The sequence below is a fragment of the Podarcis erhardii genome, assembly GCF_964252035.2.
Source record: "Podarcis erhardii genome assembly, chromosome: 9".
NCBI lineage: Eukaryota > Metazoa > Chordata > Lepidosauria > Squamata > Lacertidae > Podarcis > Podarcis erhardii.
In genome coordinates, this window is record NC_138512.1 from 40,733,243 (window position 1) to 40,746,256 (window position 13,014).

The 13,014-nt window shown below is 37.4% G+C and overlaps 1 protein-coding gene across 4 annotated transcripts in view; it reads left to right on the forward strand.

Annotated features, from left to right (window-relative positions):
• FBXW7 (F-box and WD repeat domain containing 7) overlaps positions 1-13,014 on the forward strand; it is a 120,100-nt gene that overhangs the window by 86,540 nt on the left and 20,546 nt on the right. For all 4 annotated transcript variants that reach the window (XM_081875327.1, XM_081875328.1, XM_081875330.1 and 1 more), the window contains 2 exons: positions 2,585-2,726; positions 9,904-10,038. In XM_081875327.1, coding sequence (XP_081731453.1) covers positions 2,585-2,726; positions 9,904-10,038 — 277 coding nt within the window. The remainder of the gene's footprint in view (positions 1-2,584; positions 2,727-9,903; positions 10,039-13,014) is intronic.

A 13,014-nucleotide genomic window follows, 5' to 3' on the forward strand; every position in this document is an offset into this window, starting at 1 on the left:
AGGTCTACCATTGTTGAATTGTGTAAAAAGAAAAACAGGGAAAATGCTATGCAGATATTTGATTAATTGTAGAAGTTTGCATACAGAAGTTTGCATATAGAATGCTTGTTAGTGCATTTCTAGCTAATAAATCCTTTCCTAATTCATGTGTGGGTTTTTTAAAAAAATCCTGGAAAAGCCAACATAGCTACTCATAAAATACAATCTTTTTGAAGACAATATCGCTATTAACTTGCTCATACTTATTTAGATTTGAATTAGAAGGGAACATCTTTGGAGTTCATTTTATATAAGTATCTTACATTTGTGAACTCAGAAATGCCTTCAAGGATAGTTCTTTACCTAAAATAAACCAGTTTATTTAATCTGTGCTCATCAGATAACAACTGTGCCCATCATTGATGAAATGGTTATGTTTTCAATTGTGTAAATGTGTCATCCCTGTTTTCAGAAAATTGTTCTAAACTAATTAGTTTTATGAGCCTTATTTTGCCTGCAAAAAAGGCTGTAAAATAAAATGCTAAAATAATGCCTTTGAATTATACTTTATACTGAGTTCCAGATGATTTCTCCACCTAGGCCCATTTGTCTACTTCTCTGACTAGCAATGACACTTCAAGGCCTTAGATGCTGGCCTTTCTTAGCACCGATTTCTGAAATCCTTCAAACTGGATATACTGAACCTAGAAAATCCCATATCCATGGTACTTCAATCAGTGTTTTGTTAGGCACACACCAAATTTATGCAAATTTGCAGTCATGTAGTTTTTGCTGTTTTGGCAAACCCAGGGAAGCAAAGTGTCAGTGTTTGGCTTATAATTACATTGAAGCACATGTTTCTTACAAATTAGAAACATACAATAATCCTAGGTGTCCAGTGAAATATGTATAAAAAGCAAATGTGTCTCAACTGACTAGAGTTACCCTTTTCAAAATATTCAAATATCTACAACATGTTGTAAATGAAAGTCCCAAATCTTTTAACCAAAGGCTACTAGTGGGGAAGCATTCAACATTTATATAGATAAAACTAGAAATATTACAAAATAAATAAAACTTTGGAATACCCAAACCAGAAATCCTTTAGACTTACTGCTAACAGATTTGGGGTGACTGCAATCCCAGCTTGAGGTTTTGGGAGGCCCTTGGGCAAGGTGCTTTTGTTGGACACAGTCTTCACAACCAAGTGAGACAGGTCGTAAAAGCAAAGAGGAGGATGCTGTTTCATCTCCTCACTCTTGACTCTGCCTACATCCTCAGAGAGGAAAGTTGAACAGGAGCTTCAACAGTGTGGTGTTAGTTGCATATGCACCAGAGCCAGTAGGTGGCCCCATGCAGGGTTAGAGGTTGCAAGCAGCAAAACAAAGTTAGTTATGTTGTCCCTCTCCCAACATGGTGTCCTGCAAGGGTGCTCAATGGGGCCCACAACTCATGCCAGACGTAGTTAACTCAGACACAATTTTGGAGAGCCAGGTGACCAATTTCACACTTCATTATTCATAAGTGGAACTTGCAACCAAAGGTTGGTCTATCTCCACCTTCTACTCAAGTTCCTGTCTGCCAGCTATGCCTCCCCCCCCAACATACTATAACATGTAACTTGTAAAGTAGGACATTCCACTAATTTCCCTCTGAGTGGTGCATTTTTCTTTTTCACGGACACTCAACATTCCACCACTACTGAGCATGCTCAGACCATTGGAGAAGGATTACCATCTTATGATTTTCAAAGAGAGGGGGTTGTATCTCAAACTTCGCCTTTTCCCTGAGAATGCCGATAACTTCCTCCCGTTTCTCAGCCTCTTTTTTGGCTTAGTTTCAGTTGACATTCACCACCTAAGTTTAATATTAGAGGGAGTGACTACTGTGGTCGTGATCCAAAAAACTGTCCCAACTAGTTCAGTGTGCCAAGATATCTATAGGCTTGCATTTCTTCAATGCAGCTCACTGTGCTTTACTTTTAAACATGGGAATCAAGAGGGTTCAAAATAGTTTGTCGTATGACACAGTGGTCTGAACTTCAAAGAAAATATCAAATGTACTATTGGGTGACTGCAAACACTTTGATACACCCAAAGTGGATCCCAGGTTATAGGCCTTAGATTAGCGCCTCCCATTGTGAGGTTTGGGTCTGGGCCCTGCCATTAGGCAGAGTGGGGTGGTTACCTCAGGCAGCTAATCTTGGATGAATTGAAAGGGCAGCAAATAGCTATTTGATTTATTATTTTTGTGCTATGGAGAAGGAACAGCACTTGTAAGGTTTTCTGCCTGGTTCCAAAATAACTTCACAAGCCTTGGGTACTATGCACTTTTACTTGGGGGTGGGAGGTTGCCATTTGGTGCTCTGTCTCAGCAAAACGCCAGTCCTAGTGAAGAAAACCTCCAGGTTTTCTTACTTCACCTCTTGTTTGATTCCAATATTTAGGCAATTGCCCCAAATCAGCCTGAAATAGTAAAACACATGAGATTTGGAAAGAGCCGTTCATATAATAATGAGATCTGCCTCAATAACTAGTGATCAGTGTGTTAATAGTATAATTAAATGTTTCTGAGAACTGCATTGGCCTTTTCCCCCCTGCTCCAGCACTACTGGGCTTGTGCCTTGCTCAGCAACACCTACTACTTTTGGAGATCTGAGAGCAGCCAATGGTCAAGGACAGCAACGGCGCCGAATTACATCCATCCAGCCGCCAACAGGACTTCAAGAATGGCTGAAAATGTTTCAGGTGAAAAACATTTCAAGTTTGACTTATTTTGAAGAGCTTGTTGTGAACTGAGAAAGAATTCTGTTAGAATGGTTACAGTACTGAATCACTACACTTCCTGAGTCTTTTTAATAACAAACAGTACTTTTCTAATGCAACATGTTTTATATCTTGCTGTTTTAAAGAACTAATAATTTTTAAACATGAGGTGTGTAAAGGTAGACTTTCTTGGGATTTATTCTAATTTTTAAAAATGAAAAGCAAAATATTGAGTAGACTGTTTTATGTTTTAGTGCTCTTAATTATGGATGAGAATGGAATTTTCCCATTGTTTTTTCATCTCTTTAAAAGATAGTAAAGTTTTTAATGAGAAACAGAAAAGAGCCCTCCATACCGTAACTCTAAAATGTGTACTGAGTTAAAAACTGTAAAATAAAATGGTATTCACCGGTAGAAATTAATGCTATGTAACTGTAGTAACTTAACCCGCTGTCTACAGCTTTCCAGTTCTGCACCACAGTATAAACAAACTTAATATATATCTGAAAAGCTAAATTAAATAACCAGAAATATAGCATGTTTATAGAGATCTATAAACTGAAAACTACTTCTGAAACATTATAAAAAAGAGAAATGAGCCAGCACTTGAAATTACTGCCATTATGATCAGCAATCAATTTTTTGATTTAATGTGAATACTATATCTCCAGCAGTAAACTTTCTAGCAATCTTTTGGGTAAAATGTGTTGTTTAATAAAGCCCTTCATAGTCAATGTTGTTTAGTTAGCAAATTATTGTCAGGATGCATCAAATCAGTGCTTGCTACTGAAAAACAAACATTTGAAAGCCATTTGTTTTTCCCAATTATACATTTATGTAATCAAATAAACTTTATCCTTTATTTGAAGGAGTGACATGATAGGTTGAGCAAACAAATATTCAGCACAATGGCTTGTATCCAACACTTTGTGAGCCTGGCTATAACTATCTGCTTGCATGAGAGTGCATTTTCATCCTCTCTTTCCACTATAGCCTCTTCTGAGGGCCAGGAGACATCCAGGAAAGACCTGGAACATAGCACTGGGAGCTGAACTGGGAGGGGCAATTGACCAAAATTGAGCCGTGTCCGTTGTGTTTGCAGCTTGCCACTTCCTCAGGTTGCTTCTGCCTGATCTTAGGGCTATTTCTCCCTCCCACCCCAGCTCCCATGCCATATGCAACTTGAAAGTTCTCCAGCCCATAACATAGATCTTTCAGTGGAAAGGAAGAGTGGGGTTTCACTGAGGAAGAAGAATGGAAAAGACGGTCTCGTGTTAATGAAATCACGCTCACACAGCAGTGGCTGCAACCCAATGCCAAGATACGGGTTTTACAAATAGACATGGGCCAGATTCAAAGACCCATGAGTAGTAAGACAACATGTGCAAGAGTTCATGGGATGGCACTAATGCAGAGGAAGTGGAATACTTCACACAGTGCAGGGTCAGAGTATATCAGGGCTTATGTTTACAGTGTGAATAATGAAATTACAGGCTACCTAGTAAGGTTAGTGGGCCATTAAGAATGGTCCTGGGGATGAGTTTGTTCAAATTCCCACCCAAGAATGTGCACACTTCCTGAACTAGGACAAGCAGGACTCTACAACGAAGCTGGAAACAGCTCTTCTAAGAGCAGAAGAAGCTTCATGCTAGTGGATCCAACTCTACATTGTAGGAATGCATCTTCTAGACTAGGGTATTGAACATTTCAAGATTCATTAGATTCATGTTCTTTTTTAAACCTTTAAACCCAGCCTTTCGTCTTAAGTTCAGAGAAATGTTTTATCCTCACAATTGTTTTAAGCAGGCTGATTTGAATTTCAATTAACTTCAATTAAGCTGATCTACCATTCCATTGGTTTCAGCTGTTTTGGCATAGAAATATAGTATTGTAGAGTTGGAAGCGACCATGAGGGTCATCTGGTCTAACCCCCTACAATGCAGGACTCTCTTGTCCAACATGTGGCTCAAACCCACAAACCTGAGATTAAGAGTCTCATTATTCAGATGTAGATTTCTTATTAAGACAAATTTGATGTTAAATTGGTTGTGGTTGGAAGTGGAGTGAAAGCATAAATCCCAACTTCAATACCATTAATTAAGTTACATTTTCTAAAGCTCAGAGACCAGATTCAGTAAACAAGTCCTTCTAGTGGAAGCCTCCACAAGGACTTCCTCTAGCAAAATGGGGCTTTCCCCATTCCCCTTTCCTCCCCACCACACACTCCCACCCCTGTCTAGATCGGCTGTGTAGGGAAGGGTCCAGAACAGCACACTTGGGAGGAGCGTGCAAGCTGAAATGCTTTTGCTGAAGGAACAGTCGTCATAGCGCTACATTGAATTTGTCTCCCTATTTCTGTAGGTAGCAGAGCCCACTACTGATCATTTCTAACAATAGATCAATGCTGTTTAGTTTTACTATCAACTTTAACATGGGGGCGAGTGAGTTCAAAGTGTACCAGTTCTAGAGATGCCAGGAGGATGGGTTTCACCTTCAGTAAGACCTGGCTTGATTATTGAAGGGATTGTTGGGATGAATGCCCACAGTCTGATGTTCGGGGGGGGGGGGAATCCCACTGATCTATTCTGCAAGATCTATTCATTAAGCGTGCAATATAAAATATTACCACCAGTTAATACATAGCATGAATCTTTGGAAAGCAATGACTGTGATCATAAGCATAGTTAGACTATCATGGTACATGTCTATCAACAGTAAATGTTGCTTGATATCCACACAAACCCTGAGAAGGCACAGATACAGACAGTGAACTCTGACATAAACATTAAAGAACAAAAAAGATTGAATATTGTTAGGACTTTCCATGATTCGGCAGGTGTGCAGAAAGCGTGGAAAATCTGGCATTTGGAAATTCAGGTTGCTGAGTTTTGGGTATTTCAGAAGGTCAATATTTGCTTGAAACATTGTGGGTAATATGTGATGAAATCTCAGGTGCCAGATAAATAGCTGAGTGTAAATTCTAGTGGTTGAGGACAGAGCATTACTGCCAAGTGTAGCTTCCTGCCACTCCTCATGACTAATAAAATGGAGGGGAAATTTGGCACAAGTGGGATGGGAGAAAAATGGGATGGGGCAGAGTTTCATAATTGGTCCTGTATTTTAATTTGTTTAGTGTATTTGAGTCACAGAATTCCATTTCCTTTTTGCATATTTATCACTTCCTGTGTCTTGAGTTTGAATTATTCTTGAGTTCAGTATGCACATCTCTGGATGTGACGCAGTTCCTCTGCTCCCACTTAAGGATCCGTTTGTTGGGGATCTTGTGTAGGAAGCGTCAGTGTTCTGTTCATACACTGTTTCCCCTAGTGTTCCAGTGGTTTCACGAAACACTGCTTCTTCCTAAGAATGCATATAAAATATGCACTTTATTTCTTCAAAATGCTCTTCTTAATTATATCCCTGAAGAGACAGTTTAAAATTCCAATAGCACAGATTAAATTTTAGAATGCTTGCGCACAACCTCTGATTAAACTCTGAACAGTACAGATAATATTGGTAGAATTGAATTTGGTTAAGTATGCCAATGTGCTTTTTAATTCTTAACCTGAATTTGCACATTAGCCCTTTAAAAATGTTTTGAAATAAATTGGGATAGAGTTTGATGGACTTAAGGTCGTATCCTATATGCCTTCCAAATATGCTTCGCGGGTTGGGAAAAACCATCAAGCAATTTGGGAGCATCTGGAGGAAGGAGTTGTTCTGTACACACAGTAAGTGGTCCACAGTCAGTGGAAGGTCAGGGAAAAGAAAAAAGCTTTAGCCTTAACAGTACAAGCACTTATTACCAATGGTAAACTGTATGCTTGGATTGTATTTTACATCAGTTTTATTAAAGTTAGTTTTAGCATCTATCAATTCGAGCCTCATAATTCTCCCTATTTAATGTTTCAGTATCAGTTTTATTTGCAAGGCAGATCTTCATCCCAGTCAGTTCACATTTTATGTACCTTATGCTTCTAACTACAAAAGAAGCCTTATACATTTTTTAAAATACCATGGCACCCAATCTTTATAGTGCCAAGCATATTTGTATCTTATACATGGTTAAGTACAGCGATTAAAGATTTGTAAGCACACACCTCACCACTTAGAGTAGGTTTATAATTTTCCCCTATCCTAAATGATTTTTTATGTTTGCTTTTACAAATCAGTCATTGCCCCCCAGGAAAGATCCTTCATCTCAAGGGGTTGGACTAGATGACCCTTAGGGTCTCTTCCAACTCTATGTTTCTATGATTCTATGAAATACAAGTACTGTAAACCCCCAAATTCTTGAAGTAGTTGTATAAGGAGTTTGACTCCTTCCCATCAGTCCCTATTCAACATAATGACTTATCACAATGAATCATAAAAGTCTCTGGAGGTCTCCTGAAAGTTGATTACCTGGTTTTTGCAGTATACAAAATTATTGTTCTTTAGGATATTCTTCCATACATCAGAATGGAAGGGAAATAAAAGGAGTGAGGAGTTAGGTGCTTCAGAGTACTTAGAAAGAAATAATACTTGGTGTGACCATGAACTATGAAATACTTAGCTTCAGACTGATGCTTCTCTGTGCATCAAAACAATATTATCAGTGGTACACATACATGTTTTGTGAGTGGTGCAGTATGAAAAGAAATTCAGGCCTTGAATGGGTGTCGAATATTAGAACTATATGCAAGGATGGGGTTGGTTAAAAGTGCTTCTCAGTTAAATACCAATATTAACCTTTTTTCCCCACCAGCTATACAATTGCACTTTCTCTTACTTCAAATAGTATTACTGGTTTTAAAGGCTATACACTTAGTGACAACTGTGTCTGATGTAGCCTAAGCAATTTTGGAGATATGATGTCACTTAGAGGAGCACATAGATACTACATCACTGCATACAAATATGTTGTTTTTCACTTGAACTAAAGTAATAGTTATCCTAAGATTGCTTACCAGAACAGAAATAATTGTATTTGGCATGAAACACATTTTGTCTTTAGCTTTTTTAATTGATTATCAGTTTATTCCTTAAAATGAAAGACAACGTGAGTGATGTCCCAGGAGTAAATCTTTCTAACTGATAATATGAAACTATATTATACTTATTCCTTTTAGTTAGTTTAGAAAGCTGAATAAATGGTCCGAGGTTATGGGGATATAATTTTTCTCCATAGTTTTTTTCTGTTTAGCATTATATTGTGGAAAAGATAGGATTGTACCCCTAGGATAGTTGTTATACTTTCAGATTTTGCCTCAGTTTCTGTAGTATTAAAGAGATATTATTAACAGCTATTATAGATTGTTTCTAGATTCAGATCCACCCCCTCAGTTTTGACATGGTGGTTCTGTGAATTTAACCTTTCTTTTAAAAGTAATATGAAGCAGGTAAAGGTAAATTCACAAGTATTTTCATGTCATGCCATTCAGTTTTTGTGCTTCTGTTTAATTCTGATTCGTTTGTGTCCATTTCCAGCATATTTATCTGATCCCTCATTAATTACAGTCATAATCAGTGTGACATAAAAATGACAATGTATAGCAAATTATGACAACTATTGGGTCAGGAATATATACATTTCATCATAAAACAGATGTAGAAATTTCATTTATACCATTCTTGCACATTCTGCTTGGGAGTTTGAAAGCTATGTTAATTGTTCAGGGACTATTTTGTCTTGTGTGCCAGTTTTGATTGTATAAATGCATTAATATGAAGTAATATAGTGGCTCAGCCAGTGAGGTGCAGTAACAGCCTCCTGGCACTGGTGTCGCTGCTACTTACTAGAAGTGAAAGGCGATGGCGATATCACTTTTGAGTGGATGCACTGGTGGAACCAATCTTGGCCTTTGAAAGGCATTCCTATGAAAGTACAGTGGTACCTCGGGTTACATACGCTTCAGGTTACAGACTCCGCTAACCCAGAAATAGTACCTCGGGTTAAGAACTTTGCTTCAGAATGAGAGCAGAAATCGTGCTCCGGCAGCGTGGCAGCAGCGGGAGGCTCCATTAGCTAAAGTGGTGCTTCAGATTAAGAACAGTTTCAGGTTAAGAACGGACCTCCGGAACGAATTAAGTACTTAACCCGAGGTACCACTGTACAGTAGAAGTTTGCTAATCTAGACAGTAGTTTAGGTTTATAGCCATAATTTGCAGAATAATTAGAAACTGGAATTATATGTAGCACGTGGAAATTAATGTTTAGGATAATTCTGTATTAACATATCTTAATGTGTGCGGAGTTTTATTTACTAGTTTTCAAGATAAGGTATTTGATTTTAACGGTATAAGCGAGAGAATTACACAATTTATGGGCAATAGCCAAATCTAGTCATACTTAAAGGAACCTTTTGAAATAAATGAATTGAAATATCTTTAGCCTGTTTGGCTCTAATAAGATAATAACGCTAGACAGAATATGTATGCCATTACATTTTGCTTTCCATGCTGTCAAAAGCACAGTCATTTGCTTCAAAACTCGTCGATCTTTTCTAACTTCTTTTAGTGGTCCTGAATTTTCTTCTAGAATAGGTTATACTGTTTCTCCCAAAATGGTTTTCATAAATGGCATTTGTGTAGCAAATCAAAACTTTGAGCCCAGATGAGTTTGAGAGAAGACGTGCTATATCTTCAGTTATTAATTCTTCTGCAAATGGTTTTGCTAATCTGCTGTGTTTGCAGATGAGTGCCTTATTAAAACCATCAAATTTTATGATGCCCGTTAGTAGGAATATGAAGTAAGAAAATTACCAGACAAAATTCCCTCTTTTCTTCCTAATGTAAAATTATGTTTACAAAACACTGGTTTCGAGCCAGAAATCAGGAAGATTGCACAGTGGCAGATGTACACATGGCTATAAAAACATTATTATTTTTTTGCAATAAACAAAACCAAATGAACCTGAAATGAAGTTACTACTATTAAGTTTTGGATTTTTTTTTTACCCTCTCCTTTTTAATTTAAAGTTTATTATTTTTCTAAGGAACATTTGTATGGTTGAACACCTGTTTCACATTTGAATACTCCCTTCACCATTCCGGGTGGTATTGCAATAATTTTTCATCCCAGCATATTCCATAGCAATTTTCAAATATTACATTTTTGAAATGCATTAATATATGAAAACAATACAGTGGAAACTAAACATATATTTGTACTTCACAGAGCTGGAGTGGACCAGAGAAATTACTTGCCTTAGATGAATTGATTGATAGTTGTGAACCAACACAAGTGAAGCATATGATGCAAGTGATTGAGCCCCAATTTCAACGAGACTTCATTTCCTTGCTCCCCAAAGAGGTGAGGATTACCACTTAATACTGGGCTCCTGGTACTGTTTGCCTATGTAATGCATCATCTGCCACCTTTAAGCATTTCCTTGCTAATTATAGTATTCATTGTTGTCAGTGTAACACTGTTAATTGGCGTTGAAGAGGACTGCAAGTTGATAGACTGCCATGACTTAATAATGTAATTTTCAGATTAATGTATGCTTGTGAGACCAGTGACTTTGTTTCAGTGACTAGGATATGTTCCCTGCTGTTTGTGACAGTTGTTTCTTATATGTAAGGGGTTTTTTTTCCAGAGCTTTCAAGAGCTGATTTATATCCATTGACGATTTCACTCTTAAGGTTTTTAAAAAACATGATAGGTATTTAGCTTTTCATTTTATTTCTACTACATTTTATGAAGGGAATAAACACCCATATAAATTCTTCAATCAAATTATATTCAGTTTTATAGGATAAGTATGCATGTAGTCCAGAATTCATTTGTATCTAGGTCCCATTGAGGTTAATTTGATAATTTGTGAGAAGCGTGAGCAGCATTAGAAATATATCTGTAGTTGGTAACTAGTGCATTCAGTCATGTCTGAAGATGGATCCTGGAAGGTAGCTATCAACACTCCCTTCCTGTCCTGTATCTGGCATTTTGATGACTAGGGCTAGTTTACAGTACAAAGTATAAGTACACTGTTGTGTTAATAGGCGACTCCCATGCTTGGAAAACATCTTCCATATTATGAGACCGCCCCAAAATAATATTATAGTAAGTCCGCCTGGGACTGAAAATAAAATATTTACACTTCCTTATTCTCATCATCAGTCAAAACAAACAACAAAAAGACCAGGTGAACGCTTTTGCAACTCACAACCCAGGTCAACAAATAAGATTAAGTCAATTGGAAACAAGTTCTTAACTCAAGTGCTCTTCATTGAGAACACACAACCTAATGATGGTTTAGTGATACTCCTTTCTCTGGGTTCTTTTAGCAACAACAAAAGGTGCAATAGCAAACACTAATTGTAGTTACTGGAATGGATGAAATTAGTGTTTCTAGTAGTTTTTCTTCACTTTTAGCTCTAGCTGTACTACTATATTTTTATATTGAATTGGTGATTTCGAATTATACTTTTCTCTTGGCCAGAGCATCTTGGTGTTTGTAATCTATGGTACATGGGATGCTTACACTTAACAAATACTTTTACTGTAAAACAATTTTGTCTATAATTTGTTACTTATTTTCTTTAATAGGTTGATTAAAAATAAATGACATTGGTTTTAATTAAAATCCTTTTTTTGAAGGTATTACTCTTCTACTAAAAGTGGAACACACTGAATTTGTTTCTACATTAATAATGCTGTTCATCACAGGCAATAAGGAATATACCCTTGAAATAATCAGTAGTCAAAATAGTTTATATAAGAAGGCTTTTTTCAGAGCTTTATTCAGGAATTGCTAAGTAAAATTGAAAAGGAAAGGCTAAGTGTACAGCTATCTTTTTTTAAAAAAATGCAGTTTTAAGATTTGGTCCAAGGAATAATTGTCACAAACAGTGGTGCCTGTTTCTTTCCTAAGTTGATTGCTTAAATCACCTCTTAAAAGATCTATGGGTTATTGCCATGAAGAATAATAGCTGTAAGATTTTCACATACAAATATGCTAAGTTAATAAGTCAACTGTGCATATATGCTATCGCATTACTGATTGCCAATAATGCTCCAAGGACATCAGAACATCAGCAAGGCTTTAGGCAGCTACTGCCAAACCTTTAGCTAGTTCTTGCATTGCTCTTGATTAAAAAACAAGATTGATAAAAGGAAATTTCAGCAGCATTCTGCATCACACTGAGAACTAATTTAGTCCCCACACCCACATCTCTTGGCATGGCTTAATGATCACTGTTTTTAAGAGTATGTTATTTATACTCCAGGGCAGATAGTTTTTTAAAAATGTGTGTAATAAGTTTTGCCCAATCCAACCCTTCACCCTTTGAGGTTTGTTGTTGTTTGGTTGCCTGGCACCCTACCTACGCTAGCAAGACATCAGCTATATCATATTTAACTCACTGGAACTTTCTAAACAAACATAGCCATGACCTGGGTTCCTGCGTATTTTGCAAATGACAAAGGTTTACTAAATTCAGCATTGGGGTTCATGATTCTATTCTTCCTACAGCCTACAGGGCTGTGACACTTTTAAAAAAAGTTTCCCACTTGTCACCAGGAGTTGAAAGAGAGGGTGGCAACAAACCTGGTATGGTAAATATATGGTTTCCTTGAGGCTTGTTTGGTTAGTCGGAGCTGCAGCAGTAGCCTCCCAGCAAGGGTCATCACTTACTGTGAAAAGGAAGTTGGGATTGCCAGAAACCAGATTTGGTTCTGCTGGTGCATGTGCACAGCCCTGACATCACCACCACTTCACCCTTCCCTTTTCCAGGAAGCAGCAGCAGCAGCAGTACCACCACCAAGAGGTTATTGCTGTGGCCCCGACCAACTGAATGAGCCACTCCTGCTTTTACATCATGTTGCTGCATATTCAGTCCTGCTTCCTATGACATAATGGCCCATCTGTTGAGGAGGCATCATTATAGGATGCAGTATTTTACTTCTCAGGCTTTCTGCCATTACTTGTTCCCACTTCTTCAAGCCTCAACCAATCAGGAATGTTCTTGTGTAGCTACAATGATTGTGTTTTTAAATTGATTGCTGGTTTTATTAATTAAAATTTGTTCATTTTTTAAACATTTAATTAAATTTTTAAATTTAAACTGTTGTGAGATGCTGTAGAAATCAGCCCCGTGATATAAAGACAGGCTAAAAAGAAAACCAGTTTGCTGTATTGTTGTCCCTTTAGCAAAATGTTTCTTTAGGTGTGAAAAGTGAGTATGCAAAAACACTTTTTACAGTGTTTGAACAGAGTGGTCCTCCCAAGACATCATTATCAGTTGGCATATAGATGGTTTTTTAAGGAGAGACTAGACAACCACCTAT